General features: G+C 26.6%; 1 protein-coding gene across 1 annotated transcript in view; it reads left to right on the plus strand.

The window, feature by feature from the left end:
• The window catches only part of LOC135931833 (G2/mitotic-specific cyclin-A-like), a 29,063-nt gene extending 21,822 nt beyond the window's left edge, over positions 1 to 7,241 (plus strand). Inside the window, exons 4-6 of the mRNA XM_065469138.1 lie at positions 278 to 391; positions 6,867 to 7,003; positions 7,117 to 7,241. Of these exons, the coding sequence (XP_065325210.1) occupies positions 278 to 391; positions 6,867 to 7,003; positions 7,117 to 7,177 (312 nt within the window). The 3' untranslated portion in view covers positions 7,178 to 7,241. The remainder of the gene's footprint in view (positions 1 to 277; positions 392 to 6,866; positions 7,004 to 7,116) is intronic.
• The last annotated feature ends 12,610 nt before the right edge of the window (positions 7,242 to 19,851 follow it).

The raw sequence follows: 19,851 nt of genomic DNA on the forward strand, positions 1-19,851 counted from the left end.
AATATTTTTATTAGATGCTTAAAAAAATGAAAGAATGACCATATTTAAATTTTATAAGCAGGCTTGGGTTAAAAATTTTTTATAAATAATGGGCGGGCGGGTAAGGAATTTTAGACAAATGGGCGGGGCGGGCGGGTATATATTTTTTTGAAAACTAAGGGGGGGCTTTTGGTCCAAAAACCCGCCCAATGCAGACCTCTAGTGCAGATGTCTATTAGGCATGTCTTTTATTTACAGATTAAATATTTAACTTTCTTTCATTTTAATTTTATATAAGTATTTATCAGAGCTCACGCTTTTGGATGGGGAAGTCTATCTCAAATACGAGCCTAGTATTATTGCATCATCCGCTATTTGTTTAAGTAACATGACTTTTCAAAGAGAACCATGGGTATTTATATATTATGATTTAAAATAATTATAGTCCTTTGCTATAACCAGTTATTGACTATAAATATTGCTAATTTTTTTCTGCCTAGCTTTATAGTTTAGCTTAATTACATCTTTCTAAAAGTAAATCTGGCTTCAGACAACTAACTATTTAATACAATCAATTTTATTTTAAAAAAATAGATAATTACTTTCTCTTTACATTGAAAATTTTCCTTATTTTAATATTTTAAAATTTATTAAAAACATAAATGTGAATATCCTATAGTATTTGATTGAGACTAAATAATTTAATCTATAATAAATTAATCTATAATAAATTAAAATAATTAAGCTAATATGTATTGGAAAAAAATATGGGGGAATAAAAATAATTGGATATATTTAGAAAATTTTATAATATTTTTTTTTTATTCTATATATATGTCGTGATTTTTAAAGGGATCAGAACTTTCCGGGATCATCACGGGTTTTAAAGGGATATCTAAAAAATTAGGGTTTTAAGTTAAGTAATGATAATACGGTATTATCACGTTTTAATCGTGATAAAGAGGAATCTTATTTTATTACGCGCGTTTCTTTTTAATTTAATTTTTATTTATTAATTTTCAATGTTGTTTTTTTTGGCCTTATGAAATAGATGTCTAATATAGGGTATCAATCGATAGCTAATCAAAAGATCTATTCAACGGGAGGTCAATCTCTCCCACTTAATAGGCGAGTCTAGGTCGGGGGGTGGGTTAGGAATATTTTTATCAAAATAAAATATCGATATGGGTATCAAATAATAGCTAATTTTAATATCTTTTGACGGAAAGTCTTCATTCTTGGTCTTGATGGGCATGACTTGGTCGGGGGGGGGGTGGATTGAAGGGCGGCGGGGTAAAAAATGATTTTTTTTGACATGGGTATCAAATAAAAGGTAATTAAAATATTTTTTTATTGTAATAATAATAATCACTCAGAGGGCGGGTCTAGGTCTTGGGGGGTCAGGAATATTTTTACACAAAATATCGATATGGGTATCAAATAAAAGCTAATTTAAATATCTTTTGATTGAAAGTATTCATTTTCTGTCTTGATGGGTATGACCTGGTCTAGAGGGTGAATGGAGGGAGGGGGCAAAAAAATAATTTTATTTGATATGGATATCAAATAAAAGGTAATTTAAATATTTTTTTATTGTAATAATCCCTAATACATTGAAGGTTTAGGTATTGGGAGGTCAGGAATATTTTTATCAACACTAAATATCGATGTTGATATCAAATTAAAGGTAGTTTAAATATCTCTTGATTGTAATAATTATACTCTAAGTGGGCGTGAGATCTTAGAGAGATAATCTGCTTATAAAGAAGTGTAATAATTTATAACTGCAATAAGAAAAATTTATAATATCATTTTAAAATTTGTGAATCGATGGTTTCAAATAAGCCGAAATTTTGAGATTTAAAAATATTACAACTTAGATTAAGTTTCTAGCAAATAATTTTATCATAACTCTTGTTTATAATGATATTTAATATTGAAGTCTATTTGATTCCTGTATCAATATTTTGTGTTTATATAAATATTCCTGAACACCTAAGATCTCCCGCCTACATAGAGTATTATTATTACAATCAAGAGATATTTAAACTAGCTTTTATTTGATACCCTTATCGATATTTTGTTTTGATAAAAATATTCCTGACTTCCCCCCCCCCCCCCCACAGACCTAAACCCGTCCGGTATGAGGGATTATTATTATTACAATAAAAAAATATTTTAATTACCTTTTTAAAATTAGCTATTATTTGTCACCTATATTGATATTTTAATTTGATAAAAATATTTCTGACCCCCCCCCCCCCCCCCCGACTTAGACTCATAAAGGCGGAGAGATTGACCTTTGGTTGAATAGATCTTTTGATTAGCTATCGATTGATACCCTATATTAGACATATCTTATTTCATAAGGCCATAAAAACAACATTGAAAATAAATAAATAAAAAATTTAAAAAAAATATAGCAAAACGCGCGTAAAACGCCTTTTAAATTAAGATTTTTCTATATCATGGTTTAAACTTAATAATACCGTATAGTTCTTTAACCTTGAAAAAATTGAATTCTTAAAGGGATCCCTTTAAAACCCGTGATGATCCCGAATAGTTCTGATCCCTTTAAAAATTACGATATGGTAACCTTTTTCCCCGAATTTTTTGAATATTTTTAATTTTTTAGGAGTATGTTAACTAGAATACATAACGCACATATAAAGATAAAATATATTCATTTATAATTCTCCTAAAATATAAATTGTGTAAAAAATACACATACAAATGCAATAAGTTTCTAATGAATAATAAGCATCATATCAAAAATATGAAATGCTACTCAATAATACCATTTCGGGACTGATATAAATTCTATATAATGCTAGTAGGGAATCTATAAAATCCACTCAACCCAGGTTTTTATTGTAATTTTTAACAATGGTGGGACATTTCACGTTAATTCTTTCCTTTTTTTCGATTGAATCATTTTACGTCAGATAATGGGTGGGCCCCCTATAAAACTGCTCATTAGATAAACGGAACTACGACAATGCTGCTTCGGACTGGTCAGGTCTAAACCCAAAGGGTGTGAATTTTTTTTCCCTCTTGAGCGGGCGGGTCATGAAAAAATTAGGCCCGAGCCCACCTCCAGTGTGAATATACACGTTAGTCTTTTTTATTTTTAATATGCTTTTTAATAATTATAAGCTTCTTTAATTGAATAACTATTTTTCTTATTTTTTTTTACAATTTTAAACCTTTTAATTTAATAACCATTTTACATATATTTTGTTTTATAAAACATAATATTACAATAAACATTTTCTTTATATGCATAAGCAAATTTAGAGTATTATAGTATATTGACTTTTTTGCAGTTTTAAATGCTATATATTATCATTTATAAATAGTTTTAATTTTAGCAACTTATGTTTAAAAAGTTTTTATATAAAAAATTGTTGATGATTTATGTTTTAATTTTTTTTTCAGGTGTTAAAGAAACCTATTATATTGATAAAAGAAGATATTGTTCTATTTTCATTTTATAATATTTTTTAATAATTCAAGCACTCTTTTACTCTCTGTACTGTATTCACATTGGTCCAAAAGGTTTTTTTTGGATATTTTTTCAGCCATTATATTGTCCAATAACAATGATAGATTTTGATATAATAATCTTTTAGAAATAATGTAATCATTGAAATATTGATTTTATAAAAATTTACAAAGCCTTAAAATTCTGAAATTTGGACCCTGGTTCGGGGAAAAATGGGGTCAGGGTTCATAAATCTAAATATTTTCGATTCGGGTAAAAGAGTCCTATCCCAACGGTCCAGAACAATGTAAAAAGGTTATTTTTGACAAGTATGGGTAATTCCATACCAAATCGAATATTTTCGGTCCGACCTTTTTAATTTCGATAAAATTTTGCATGCTGATAGAATATCATTAGAAACCATCGAATCCAAAATTTTAGCCTCCTAGTACTCATAGTTCCTGAGATATCAATGGTCAAAATTGCCAGAAAATACGATTTTTTAAAATGGAGATAAGTTAAAAAATAATGTTTTTAAAAATATAAGTTATATGTCATTTTGTAACTCTATTAAAGGCCTTTTATTAAATATTAAGGATTTTTTTGAAATAATATTGTTGCGGTTTTTATTTACATTATAAATTTTAAACATGAAAACTCCAGGTGTTTCGCTTTCCAAATTTTTTTGAATTTAATATTTTTTTATTCTCTAACTATATCTATTCATAAAAAAAATTTAAACTTTAGACAGCTATGGTTTTTTTAGTTATTACGATTTAAAAAATCAAAAAATAAATATTTTTTTCAAAAATAGATAGATAAAATAACGTGTTTTGTTAAGATTATTATTTTCTTAAAACTTTTTTTCATTTTTAAACATAAATAATAAGATTTTCCAGCATTACTATCATGAAAAAATATTATATATATATATATAGTTTGATAGGCTTACTTATTATTATTATATTGATAACTTGTAAAAATTGGTTTTTTTATAATAAATGATTAAATTTACTAAAAAGATAGTTAAGATTCCATATCTCCTACAAATATAATAATTAATTGTTGAAAGTTAAAAGCAAGTTCTCATGCACCCGCCCTAATATTAATTAATTTTTATTTTATAAATATTTTGGTATTAATTATTTTTATTTTTAAAATTATTTATAATGTATAAATATAAATGCGTTAAATCCTTTTAAAGAATCTAAACACTTTAATTACGTGGGTGACACAATATCCAAACATTGAGGCGGAACACTATATTTGTGATAAATGTCGTAAACGGTTATCACAAAAAAATATTGAAAATATAATTATTCTGATAGCTAATATGTAAATAATGTCAACACAGCATCAACATCAATAGATACAATTAGTGATGTTAAACGGCTCATTTTGAGCCGATTTTTTAAAACGGCTAACTCAATATTTTAGCCAGAAAAATATTGCCTAAGCCTCGAGATTTTGATAATATATACCTAGACTAAAGTATTGCCTAAGCCTCGAGATTTCGATAATATATGCCTAGACCTTTGCTCCTTCTATGAGCAAAATCTTGAGGCTTGCGTAATATTTTTCTGGACGAAATATTGAGTTAGCCGTTTTTAAAAATCGACTCAAAACGAGCCATTTAACAACACTAGATACAATCATTATAACTTTAAACGAAATTGAAATATCTCCTATCAAGAAAAAAAAAATTATCTATAAAAAAGGATAGCGAAAATATAAAAAGTTTATTTCAGATATAATAATTAACAATCCAGAATCGGGTACAAAAGATAATAATGATATTACTCAATAATATGAAATCACAATATCCTAATTTATCTAAAAATAAAAAAAAATACCAATTGCTGACCATTCTGCCTCCTAATTGGAGCGCAAATAAAATAAAAACGACATTCAACGCTACATAATCATATGGCATATAATTCCAAAATCGTTTTAGAAGAAAAGGGGATTCTTTCAACTCCAAATCGAAAGCCTATATCTCAATCAAAAAACAGTTGATATTGTTAAAAAAAAATTTGCAGTGATTAAGTTAGTATGGTATTACCAGGAAAAAAAGATTGCATAATCTAGTATTGAAGAGGGGGAACGAGTGAACGCTCAAAAAAGGTTAGTTCTTAATAATTTGAAGGAATTATATAATCATTTTAAGGGAGTAATTGTTTAAATAAACTCAACACTAAACTATATTTTAATTCGCAGACATTTATTGTGGAGAATATAGTATATCCACATGAGGATCCTTTGATTGAGGATCAATTAATCGATGAGATTAGAGGATACGAAACATGTGCATATGAAAACGATTGGTGGTTAGGATTTGTACAAGAAGTGAATGTAATTAGAGTTGAAGTAAAAAATTTTCTTCACCCTAAAGGACCAGCAAATTCTTTTGTATATCTAGCTGCACAAAATATCCTTTTCATACCAAAAAATGATATTTTAACAATAGTTAGCCTATCAACGGCTACTTGGCATACATATAATAAGAAAAAAATGATTATAACCGCAGCTAAATAATCTCATTTCATGATATTAATGATAGAAAATCTTGCTATTTATGTTTAAAAATAGAAAAAAGTCTAAAAAAATAATAATCTTAACAAAACGCGTTATTTTATAAAGGAGCGCCATCTATTTTTGAAAAAAATATTTATTTTTTAATTTTTTCTAAAAAACTCATGGCTGTTCCAAGTTTAAATTTTTTTTTATGAATAGATATAAGGTTAGAGAATAAAAAAATATTAAATTCAAAAAAATTTGGAAAGCGAAACACCTGGAGTTTTCATGTTTAAAATTTATACGTAAATAAAAACCGCAACAATATTATTTCAAAAAAATCCTTAATATTTAATAAAAGGCCTTTAATAGAGTTACAAAATGACATATAACTTATATTTTTAAAATCATTATTTTTTAAATTATCTCCATTTTAAAAAATCACATTTTTCGAAAAAAGATCATTTTTGGCACTTTTGACCATTGATATCTCAAGAACTATGAGTACTATGAGGTTTTTGGATTCTATGCTTTAATGATATTCCCTCAGTATACAAAATTTTATCGAAATTAAAAAGGTCGAGCTGAAATTACCCATATCTTAGTCCGGTGCAGTTGGGTAATTGCTAATTCAGCTCAATCCACAGGCGCGTGCTGGATAAAATACGTTAACATAAACTTTTTAATATATATTTGTTTCTTTCAAATTTGAGCATCTGTATTTATAAGAAAAACCCAAAGGAGCAGATTTTTTATCTGGCTAAAAATTGGCTTAAACGGCTAAAAATAACAATTACCCAACTATAGTCGGGGAATCATATTTACGATGGCCATACTTATCCATAGTCCCCTCTAATTTCTTGTGAATGAAATTATTCTAATTATCCAGGGAATGTCGTTACAAAAATACTCAGGATACGCGTATACTCATTTTTTATCGTGCCTCAAAGATATATATCACACAATGTGTGCCGCTCAACAAAATCAGCAACACAAAGCCATATGCCAAAAATTCATGTCTAATAAGTAATTACCTTATAATATTATATCAAATTTTAGTTTTTTGACTGTTCATTTGTTTCTTTATTTTAGTAAATATAGCTAATATATTATTTTCATTTCTTTACAAATTTAAAAAGGTACGAGGAAGTGTCCAAAATTCTCCCTCCTCCCCCTTACAATTTACTCGTTAAAGATTAATTCGATCTCTTCAACTCACTCATCAATCCATTTTATTTCAAGTCGATGAAAGTTTTTGTTATCATTGTTGTTTAATTATAAACTTATTTCCTATTTAAGAATCCAATTTAAAATATATTAATCATGAAAATCCTTATTTTTTTTTAATGGATAGGTCATTAGCGCAATTTTTTTTTAAGTGTAAATCTTCAATTTATTAATAAATACAATTGTAAAATTCATATTATGTATATAGGCAATTAGGATAACGTGACAATCTTAATCTGAGCTCTAATTTCTTATCTTTGAAAATAAGTGTTCATTTTTAATTTAAGTATATTTTATAACCTTATAATAATTTATGTAATAAACAAAAAAGTTAAAATAATGTTTATATTTTATGTTTTATTCATATAAGAAAATATTCTACATCATCAACATTTAAATAATTATTTTATTTTTTTTCATTCTATTCTCCCTTGTCTCGAAAAAATTATACATTGTTTTTCATTTATTTACCACTTTCTTTCATAATATATTGTTAAACCTTGTATATATTTGATAAATATTATTAAGTATTTGTTGGCTTTTTACTCTTATTATTTTGTATATTATTTTTAATTAAATTTTTTACATTTTTCCCCCCTGATTGTTTAGTGGTATTATAAATTTATAGAATACATCTATTATATTTATGTATTGATATATGATGCAACCAAAAAATATGTGAAAAAAATGAATTATAAATATGTGTAATCTAGTAATTTTATTTTTAGTCAGATCTTTGAGATTCGTTTTAATGATGATGATAAAGGCGATGAAAAAAAAATAATATTAGAACACTCCCTATTTCAAATATGAAAATGGGTTCAAATTAATTTAACCCATTTCTTGAATAAAATTTTTAATAATTAATTTAATTTTAATTATTATATTTATATTTTTAATTTACTTTTTAAAATTTATTTTTGAAAAAATATTTGACAGAGAAAAAAAGAAGAAATATATGGACATATGCAGCGCCCATAAGTGGAGGCTCTCAAAATTTGAAGGAGGGTTAGGATAAATTTATAAGGGTTAGTACAATGATGTTACTAAAAATCGATCAAATCTATATTGCATACAATCATGGTCCTTATTTTTCAAATAATACTTATTTCTTGATAATTTCTACAAAAAAGAAGGGTCCGGGTCTGGTAATAAATTTAAAAAGGACCCGGGTCCGGGTTCAGAGGGAACATAAAAATAATGACTCAAAATAAAACTTTTTTTCATTCATTTTTTATTATACTTCAATATAATAATTCGAAATGAGATAATTTATATTTTAAATATTTTATTCAATCGCACAATCATGATATCTTCTAAAATATCATCCTTCAGATTTCTACATAAATTAGACAAAATATATTTCAACAATGAAAATCCACGTTCTACGCTTACCTAAAATAGATAGTCATTTTTATAATACATAAATTATTCTAACCGGTACAGCCATGACGATTCTAGACAAGGTATATAATTCTGGATATATTGAAGAATTTTCCTCCCAAAATTTTAAAATGTTTGCATCTCTATTTATTCTCTTAACTTTCGAGAACTTTTCTATTAAAGATACAATAGATATTTTTTGCTCCTTTCTATCAGATGATAATTTAATTTTTTTTTCTCTATCTAATAGTAAAATTTCCAGATCATTGTTATCCAACCAGTAGATATTTTGTAGCCTCCAATATATTGTAAATAATAGAGTTTTGGGTATGCCATATTTTGCTCACTACTTAATAAAACCTGATACCGCGGATCTAAATATATCGAAGCATATACAACACTATTTTGTAAATATTATTGCTCTCTTATTTCCATATTTTCTAATACTTCATTTGAAAAAGAACTTGTCTTAACCATATACCATAAAAATCCGATAAACATAATTGTTCTGCTTGCAATCTTAATGTTGTTATTTTTAAAGGAACCATCACACTAGTAAGCTCTATTACTTGATTCCAATCATCTTCTGACAAAATGATTTCACATGATGATAAAATTATTACAGAAATCTTTCAAACTTAATAATCGCTCTAGCATCATACATATAGAGGACCAACGTGTTGTGCAATCTAAAATGTCATTTGCCTTTTCATGGATTTTAATATTCTAACAATTGTGGGAGTTCTTAAATATTTTACAACATCCCTTGCTTTATCAAAAATAGTTTTAAAGTGACTATTTTTTAGGGAATCATTAATAGCCAATTGTAGCGTATGGGCTGCACATCTGATACAGTATATTTTTGTGGAGAAATCTTTTGTTATTTCCTGCAAATCAATTTCACTTATTTCCTCATAATTATCATCATCATCTATATCATCAATTTCTTCCAGTGAACATTCATTTAATAATTTGATTGATTTTACTAGATTGGCACCATTATCCGTAGTAATTGAATAAACGTTTCTTAGGAATATGAAATTTATTTAATGTTTATAATATCATTCTTTTTATATTTTCAGAAGTTGAACTCTCTTTAATCTTTCATAGCTAAATTTCTTAATATTATATTATTTCCTTTTATATACTGTATATTTATTTCTAGAATATTTCTCCCTAATCTTTGGGCGGAATCAATTTTTAATGAAATTAATTTGTTTTTTGTTTCTTTTATTATTTTTGCTTGTATTTTTTCTATTCATTAACCACTAAGTCCTTAATTTTAAAACGGTTAATTGATGTTCCAATTGCCTTACTAATAGGATCAGTAATTTTTTTTTTAAACCAGAATCCTCAATAATATTGAAAGGCCTTCCATTTATTGTAACAAAAACTAAAGCATTCATCAAATTCTCCTCAGACATTTGAATATGAATGCTTTTTTTAAAGCAAAATTTTTCAATATTATTTTCATCCTTCTTTACATTACTGACAGTAGACTTTGTAACAATGTCTTCTTCCAAAAATTTGGTTTTCTATTTAAATATTTCTCAAAGATTATAGAATGATGTCTTTTTAAATATCTTTTCAGGTTGGTATTGTGTATCATTAGGTGGCAGGTTTTGCACTCAGAATCCCCTTTAGTTGCATTATAGTACTCTAACAAAATATCTTTTAGTTTCATACTAAAAAAACAAAATTTAATTTGTTTAAAACTTAAAAGTATAGACACATAGAATGTATATATTTTTTAATCAGGCTGCATCCAAAATCTAAAAAATATAAATAAATAAATTTTGAAGAAAAAAATTACATAATCTATTTTTTAATGTAAAAATAAAATAGTGTCAAATTTCATGAAATTTTTATAAAAAATTAGTAAGTACCAGCGTCTACATGAGCGGGAGGGGTAGGAACAGTTCGCATCCTATTTTTTTGAGGGGGGTAGGATAAAAAAAAATTTTTTTTTGGGGGGGGGGGGGGTTATCTATTAAATTTTGAGATGAAATAGGACAAAATATATTGCTGTAAAAATTAATACTTTAATTATAGAATTATAATACAATTCATCGACCAAATATATATATTGCAAACAATCATACACATTGTTTTCCAAATAAATCTTCATTTAAAAGGTTTAGATATTTCAGCAAGCTCATAATGCCATAATAATAAATTCATTGTAAATAATGGAGGTTTTAATTGAATTTATTATCTAAAAAATAAATTCTTTATATCAAAATATCGATAGTTGGTACTAGTGTTGTTAAATGGCTCGTTTTGAGCCGATTTTTTAAAACGGCTAACTCAATATTTTAGCCAGATAAATATTGCCTAAGTCTTGAGATTTCAATAATGTATGCCTAGACCTTTGTTCCTTCTATGAGCAAAATCTTGAGGCTTGCCTAATATTTTTCTGGACGAAATATTCAGTTAGCCGTTTTTAAAAATCGGCTCAAAAGGAGCCATTTAACAACACTAGTTGGTAGTAGAGATAAATTAATTTAAGTTATCCTAGATAAATTCTCTGAAAAGAGTATCAATAAATTAAAAAGGTGAAAATAATAATAGACAGACACCGCCGCCGAAGGCGGCGAAATTTTTTAGGGGTTTAGGCAAAGGTTTTTGAAGGGGGTTTGCATCCAGTGAAAATCCTGTCATGTAGACGCTGGTAAGTACAATTCTTCTTAATGCTGATAATTTTATAAATTTACTACCCAAACGATTATAGCCTTTTATATTAATATATATTAGTGTCAGAATATAATTTTATGGAAATTTAAGAATGCACAGGAACCTCTGGTGCAAAAATGACTTAAAAATTGGATATTCTGTAGAAAATAGGAAAATTTAGGATGAAATAGGAAAAATAAAACTTGAATTATGATCTTGTGATAAAGATAATTTTAGCTATAAAGGCTAAATTTATTAAATTATAATTTGGTAAATATAAAAAATTATAATTTAATTTAAAAGGTGCTGGAAAATTATATAATTTCTATCACAATTTTATTTAAATAATAATTTTTTATATATATTTTATGGAAAAATTATCTTTCAAAATAGATTATATTATTGGTTTTCCAACTATTTATTAAATATTGATATAATTATTTATAACATAGTATTTATTAAATATATAAATAAAATTTAAACATAACTATTATCAATTATCAAATAGGTTCATACAAAGTTAAATAATTGAAAGGTAACATAAAATAATAAATACAATTAAATATTTACATATCTTTATCAGGCGTTTTGAATATTTTAATTTTAAAACTTAAATGTGTCCTAAGTGTTTTGTTATTAATTTGTGAAAATTTTAAGGATTTTTTCAAAACTTGGATGCAGCCTAAATAAAATAACTAATTTTTTTGATATGATGATTTGAACATATTTGATAACTTAAAATCTAAAAAAATCCCATAATCAATAATAATAATATTTCAGGAATTATTATATTCGAACTATTTTACTCAAACTTTTATTTTCTTTAATACTAATAAAAATTGATTTCCAATAATAATAATATTTCAATACATAAAAAAAATCAATAATATTTTAATAATAATAAATAAACAAACATATGCCTAGAACACCTCCCTTATTTTTAAGAGGCATTCTCAGGACACTAATTCAAAATCTTTAAAAAAAAACTATTATTCTTTGTAATATATTAATTTTCATATTGTTGTTGACACCATTAATTGATCGTGTCGTATTGTTCATCATTTTTTCATCGTCGAGTGGTCTTTAGCAATTTCGTTAGTACATCATTTCATAATGGATCATTTGCTTTGCATCATCTAAAGTTATCGTATTATTGATCACTAAGTTGGTAGTTAAATGATTGGCTGCATCCGAACTTGAAAGTTGATTATCGCGTCATTGTGAATAGTTTGATAGTTGGTCTTATTACCGCTTATTCTGAATCATTGGTGTAATATTCTCGCAATCATTGTAAATAGAATTTTCCTCAGTCATAATCAACGATTATATTTTTCCTTGAAACAAAATAATCTATCTTTCAATTTCCATTTATTTTTATTATTAATTTAAAATAATTAATATATTTTACCATTTCAATTTTTCACAAACCAACCCCCTTTTTAATCGACTCGCGAACTTTTTTTTTTTTGAAAAAATGTACTTTACCATTTTTCAATTTTACTAACAAACTCCCTTTTATCGACTCTTGAACTTTAAAAAAAATTTACTTTACCATTTTTCAATTTTACTAACAAACTCCCTTTTTATCGACTCTTTTATTTCTCGGTGCACATGTTTAATATAAATTAGTTTCTTTCTACCAAATAAATTGATTTCTTATCTCAACATTCTATCAATTTAAAAAGTTAACACAATTTACATTACTATAAAATAATTTCCCTCTTCAATTTTTCCTTTTATCTCTCAACTGTTTTTTTTAACACAAAAAAAAAACTATTAACCACGATATGCTTCACTTCACTTAAGAACAAATATTTAATAAAACAAAAGATGACCTGCAATATACATTTTTGTTAAACCAAACGAATTATCAACATATTCAGTTATATGTATCTCATATACTAAGATAATTCTTACTTTTACCTTTACATACTTCTAACTATTCAATTATATATATATACACGTATACCAAATTACTATCTTCTCATGGTTACTACATCCATTTTATTCAGCTTAATTTCCTCCCATGAACCCTACCCAATTGAACAAATATTATAATAATCATCACCCGAAATGGACTAAGCAATCCATATTCCTTTTACCCCACCAATCTTATAATACAATTTAACACACTTACCAAAATAATTAAAAATACCTATATCTATATATATCCAATTTCACTTCTAATTTTCTCTATTTCTTTCCCGTGGACTAAGCGATCCATATCTTTTTTACCCCACCAATTTTATAATACCCTTTAAAATTTACCTCCTTCTACCACACTTTCAATCTAAAATTTTTTCTTACTAATTTCGCTGGTATAATCTCTAACACCGGATATTTATCTCTTTCAAACTTTCTTTCCTCCGACTGATTAATATCCAAATATTTTCTTGTATACTCAAATTTTTTCCTTACTAAGTTCACCGGAAAATTTTGTGATGCATGTAATTTCTCCCTTTCTAAATTTGAGTCTTTATAAATTTCATCACCACTCATATAATTATCCTCCAACTCCGATTCCCTTGAAATCAACTTTTTGTCTACCTCAAAATTAAAATTTTCATCACTTGTTTCCAAAATATTATCCATTTCTACATCAACAGACATATTATCAATATCTAAATCAATATTTTCCTCAATTCCTGAATCATACATTATACCTATAGGATTTTTATTATTCAAACAATCAGGTTCGTCCTGATCCATTTTTTCATTTATAATTACTTCCTCCTGAATTTCCTCAGAATTATTTCTCGAATTTTTAATTTCCTCGATTTTTAATACAATTTCCGAAATTCCATTTATTTCATTATCACAACTTTCCTGATTATCATTTTCCATATTCTCCATTTTATTATTCTCCAAAATTTCATTTTCCACCAATTTATTTTCCGAATTTTTAATATCCACCTCCTTTACGGATGTTTCTAACTTTTCAATGCTTTTATCATCCATTTTCCCTTGAAATATATTCAAAAATTTACTTTCTAATCCAAATTTCGATATCCAATTCCATCCCAAAATCGCACCCACCTCTTCTTTTATTATCCACAAATCCAAGAATTGCATTTCCCCATTCATTAACACCGGCAAATTCACTTTCCCCAAAACCGAAATAACAGTTCCATTTAAATGCTTAATTATCATTTTATCATTTATTAATCGCTCATTCGGCCATAAATTCGAAAATTCCCTATACCCCATTACCGATATAGTTGCTCCCGTATCTAACAACATTATAATTTCCTTATTTCCCACATTAATTTTCACACGCGGACATTCATCATAATTAATATCTTTTTTCATCGAAACTGGCATAACACAAATTTGTATATTCGCCCTGGGCCACTCATTCCCCTTATTTTTCATCACTAATTCATTACTATTTTTCTTTTCTTCAATTCCCAAATTATTTTCAATATTTAGTACATTCCCTAATAATAAAATTTTTCCCTTGTCTACTGGGTTTTCCGATGTAATAACCCCACATATTGATTCCTGTCCACCATATAGTCATATGACCGGGCAATCTCTCGCATAATGTCCAATGTTACGACACTTGAAACATGTTACGTCTTCTACATTCCTTTTTTCATAGGCATTTTTTCCCCCATTTCTTCTATATTCTACCGCCGGAAACGCTTTAGGTTCTCCTTGTTGATTCTTAAAACATTTATCCTGAGTATGCCCAAAATTTCCACAAGCTTTTTGAATTTCATTCACCAATTTATACGTAGGAACATAACTTTCCTCAGTTTTATGCCCTTTATTTCCACACCTTTTACAAATTATAGTTAACACATTTGGATTTCTCCTTTCATTACATCCTCTACTTATGTCCAAATTTTCCACAATTATAACACTTTTTATTTTCATTATCCTCATTCCGATATACTCCTTTTCCTTCATTCTTCTTTTCCAATTCTTCTATTTTAATTTTCATTTCTGTCATTTCTGTTCTCAACATCTCTTTTTCCTTTTTAATCAATTCCAATTGTTCCATTTTCTTCCTTTCTTCCATTTCTTTTTTTCTATCTCTTTCCTTTCATTTTCCCATTCTTCCCTCATTTTTCTTCTCATTTCTTCAATATTAATCTCCTTTTTTTTATGTTCCATTTTTCCAATTTCATTTTCCTTTTTTTTTTCATTTTCTCCAATTTTTCCATTTTCTCTTTTTTCAGACTCTCTAACGAAATCTGTTCTATTAATATCAATTTCACATACATTTTTTTCAGAATCTCTGACGATATCTGTTTTTAATATTTCCTTTTTTTCATTTTCATTTTTCACTATATATATTTCATTAACTAAATTTTCAATATTTCTCTTTCTTCAATTTTTTTATTCTTCTCCCTTTTCACTTGCTCAAACACTCTTACTCGACTTATATCTTTATTCCCATTTCTTTTCTTATACCAAAAATATATTATAACCCATAATATAAAAACCACTAATATTCCAAAATACAGTCTTAACGGCTCAACATTTTTGACCTCAAAATAATTGTTGGTCTTAATATTTTTGCGATTTAGCATTTCCTTAAAATTATTTTTACTTTAAACTCTTAATTTTCAAATTTAAAATTCTTTAACTCTACAATAGACTTATCAATAACTTTATCAAAAAAATTTTAACTGACTTAAATGATAAAATATACAAAATCTAAATTATTACGAAAATCCCTAATACACAATAATACATAAAATTTCAACAAAAATATAAACTTTTACCTTATTTTTACGAATTTCCTTTTTCCTTTTTATAAATCTTTGGCCTGTTTCGTAATAGTAGTCATTGTTGTTCCGAATTAATTTTTTTTTTATACAGGTATCTTTTAAATTGGAGGCACCACTTTTGAGATTATATTTATTTTCCAAAATCTAAAAAAATCCCATAATCAGGAATTATTATATTCGAACTATTATACTCAAACTTTTATTTTCTTTAAAACTAATAAAAATTAACAACTGAAAAATTGATTTCCAATAATAATAATATTTCAATACATGAAAAAAAATCAATAATATTTTAATAATAATAAATAAACAAACATATGCCTAGAACATTAATATTTTAACACTGCAAAATAATCACTTAGTAAAATTTTTATATAAGATATTAATAAATTAGCCTTTAAAATTAAAATATTAAAACTTGCAGTACAAAATAATTCCAAATATTTCACTTTCAAATCTAAATAGTCAAAGTATTTATAATAAGAGCAAATAAATTTACATAATAAAATATTATTACTTACACTATAAAATAATGTATTGTATCAATATCTAAATAAAATGAAGTCCAGGAAGAAAAACGCGAAGATAAAATAAATGATTCCACGAAAAAAACTATAAAAATTTTATATTTTTATATTAATTTTTTAAAAAAAATTTTAAGTTAAAAATTTTTAACATCCTGAACCCTTGGACCCTCCTTAAAAGGGTCCGGGTTCATCCAAAATACGAGGGTCCGGGTTCACATCCCTGATTTAAACGGGATGGACATTCTTTTAGTAAACTCATGTTCATGTCAAACAATATACTATAATAATGCATTCATTATAAATGAGGGGTTTTTAATTTAATTCATGTACTAAAAAATAACTTATATTCACAATTTTTTGAGTTGGTAGTAGGTATTGATAACCTAAGTTATTCCTTTTAAAATATCAAAAGGGAGTGCATTATTATTAAAAACGTGTAATTAATATGTTTAGAGGGATAGGTATAGGATATTTGAGAAGTTTTTACTTCCAGTGAATATCCTGACTCAGGGTACATGAAAAAAAAATTCCTATTCAATTTGCCTAACGGTCTTCTTGATATTGCTATCAAATTAATGCACAATTCACAAAATTATTTTTTGGGACTCTTTTACAGAGAAACGTCTACCACTATGGTCTAGAGCGTTTAAAAATATTAGATCGCTTCCTATATCAGGGGAACGTCAACCGTTTAATGTCTATATCTAACCTCAGCAATATTTCCAAACGGAAAACTTTTATAATGGGACTTCTCTTTTGTTAATATCTTTCATTCCAACCTTAACTCTGACTTTGTTTTAGAACAGGAATTCATTAAAATAAAGTAATACCCTAAGCTATAGCTCGTTATTTTCTTTTTGCCAGTTATATCTAGCACTCTAGGTCATGGCTCCAAGGTCCAGCTCTGCTTTATCTCATCTTGGAAAGATAATAAGGTGTAATCTCCCGGAATTGCCATTTGTGGTAAAGGTTTCTTATTGAAATACGTAAGGAGAGTTTTATCTATTATGCTAATACTCTCTTTGCAATTTACCTATTATATATAATTTAAATTTTAAATGTAGAAAAATCATATTAACTCTCCTCCCCTCATTCTGTTTAAATTAGTTAAAATTTGCTCAATTTAAGAGATTTATGGTTGAAATAATTTTCTTGATATATCAAGTGATCACTTTTATCAATACTTTTTTATATACGTTTTATTCAAATAACTTAAATGGGGCTAAAGCGTTTTTAATTTAAACTAAGAACCGGACTAGAACTTAAGTCATATTTAACGGTTCGACACCTTTAGGTATTTATACCATGCGATGAAGAATAATCAATATCATTAAACTAGTATCCATGATTAGATTCAGAGGATTAATTACGTAGTCATTAACATTAGTAATTAAATATTTATCATAAATCTTTATTTTTATTTGCTTAAAGATTTAATAATTAACCCTCCCACCTGGTATTTTATGTACCCAGTTAATAGTGGCATTGATTACACTGTTGATAGCCACAATTTACCAAACTAAGATGCTTGTGCAAAAAGTGTGCTAATTTATATGCTCAAATTTGCCCAAAATGCTTATGAAACAGCACAGCACACAAAAATATAGTGCCCAAATTATAAAGAAGTTATGAACAGGGATGTGAACCCTTCGACAAACGGGTTCGGGTACAGGAATAAAATTTGAAAAGACCTGGGTTTTATGTTCAGGGAACATAAAAATAAGATTTTTTTCTTTCATTTATTATTATACTTCAATATATACATATCATAATTTACAAATGAAATAATTTATATTTTAAATGTTTTATTCAATCGCACAATCATAATATCTTCTAAAATATCATCCTTGAGATTTCCACGTAAATTAGACAATATATATTTTACAGATGAAAATTCACGTATACCCATACCTAAAATAGATAGTTATCTTTATAAAATTATTGTACTTGCGATGCCGGTACAGCAATGAAGATTCTAGATATATAATTCTGGATATTTTTTCCCAGAATTTTAAAATATTTATATCCTTATTTATTCTCTTAACTTATGAGAACATTTGATTTTTTTTTCTCTATCTAAAAGTAAAAATTCAAGATCATCAATATTGCTATCATTATTATAATAACTACTACCAGTAGGTATTGTCGTAGCCTCTAATATATTGTAAATAATGGAGTTTTGAGAATGGCATAAATCCTTAAGATGGACTTTAGCCATTTGTTTTTGCTCAATACTCACTAAAATTTGATATCGAGGGTCTAAATATATAGAAGCCGAATTTTCATGTTTTCTAATATTTCGTATAAAAAGGACCGTAAATTTTTCTAAATCTAATCGGCGTCTAATCTATATTCCATAAAAATCAAATAAACATAATTGTTCTGATTGTAATCTTAATATTATTATTTTTAAAGGAAATAATACACTAGGTCCTTTATTTGGCAACAATCATCTTCCGACAAAATGGCTTCACATGCTCCTATAATAAAATCATTACAGAAATCTTTCAAACTTAATTATCGTTCTAGCATCATAGAAATTGAGGACGAACGTGTTGTGCATTATTATTTAAATTTAAATATTATTACACAATTCACTTTAAAAATAATCAACTTATTTCTATAACATAGCTTAAAAAATTTACTTAATTAAATATTATTACATACACTTATGATATCAATCTCTAAATAAAATGGAAGTCCAGGAAGAAAATTGAAAGAAAAACGCGAAGATAAAATAAATGATTCCACAAAAAAGTTAATAAAATTTAAAAAAATATTTTTATTTTTTAAATTTTTTAAGACACCTAGAACCCTTGAACCCTCCACTTTTAAAAAGGGTTCGGGTGCAGTCAAAATACAAGGGTTCGGGTTCACATCCCTGGTTATGAACAACGTTAACATTTTATCTTATGCATATTATGTTATAATATTATAGAGCTTCTTGGTAGATTTTGAATAATTTATACAAAAGGACACCATTTGGATATGGTATGGGATGTTTCACACATATATTACATCAGACAGTGTTAAGGAAATTCAAATACGTTTAGAATCTAAGATTGCTTTACTACCGTGGTAGAAGCGTTTAGAATCTAAGATTGCTATACTACCGTGGTAGAAGGATGAATCTACTATGTTGTCAAATAAAGCCGCTTCGAACTATTTATATAAAATCTGTATGGGAGTCCTATTATGATGACGATATGGCATTTTTACACATAATTAAACTGGAATCTAAAGATACATGGAGAATAAATGCCTTACCCGATCGTTTTTAATCTTCAATTTTCTTAAGGTTATTTTCCCCAAACAATAGATTTCC

The sequence above is a fragment of the Gordionus sp. m RMFG-2023 genome, chromosome 1 (genome assembly GCF_954871325.1).
Source record: "Gordionus sp. m RMFG-2023 chromosome 1, tfGorSpeb1-WG-v2, whole genome shotgun sequence".
NCBI classification, from domain to species: Eukaryota; Metazoa; Nematomorpha; class Gordioida; order Chordodea; family Parachordodidae; genus Gordionus; species Gordionus sp. m RMFG-2023.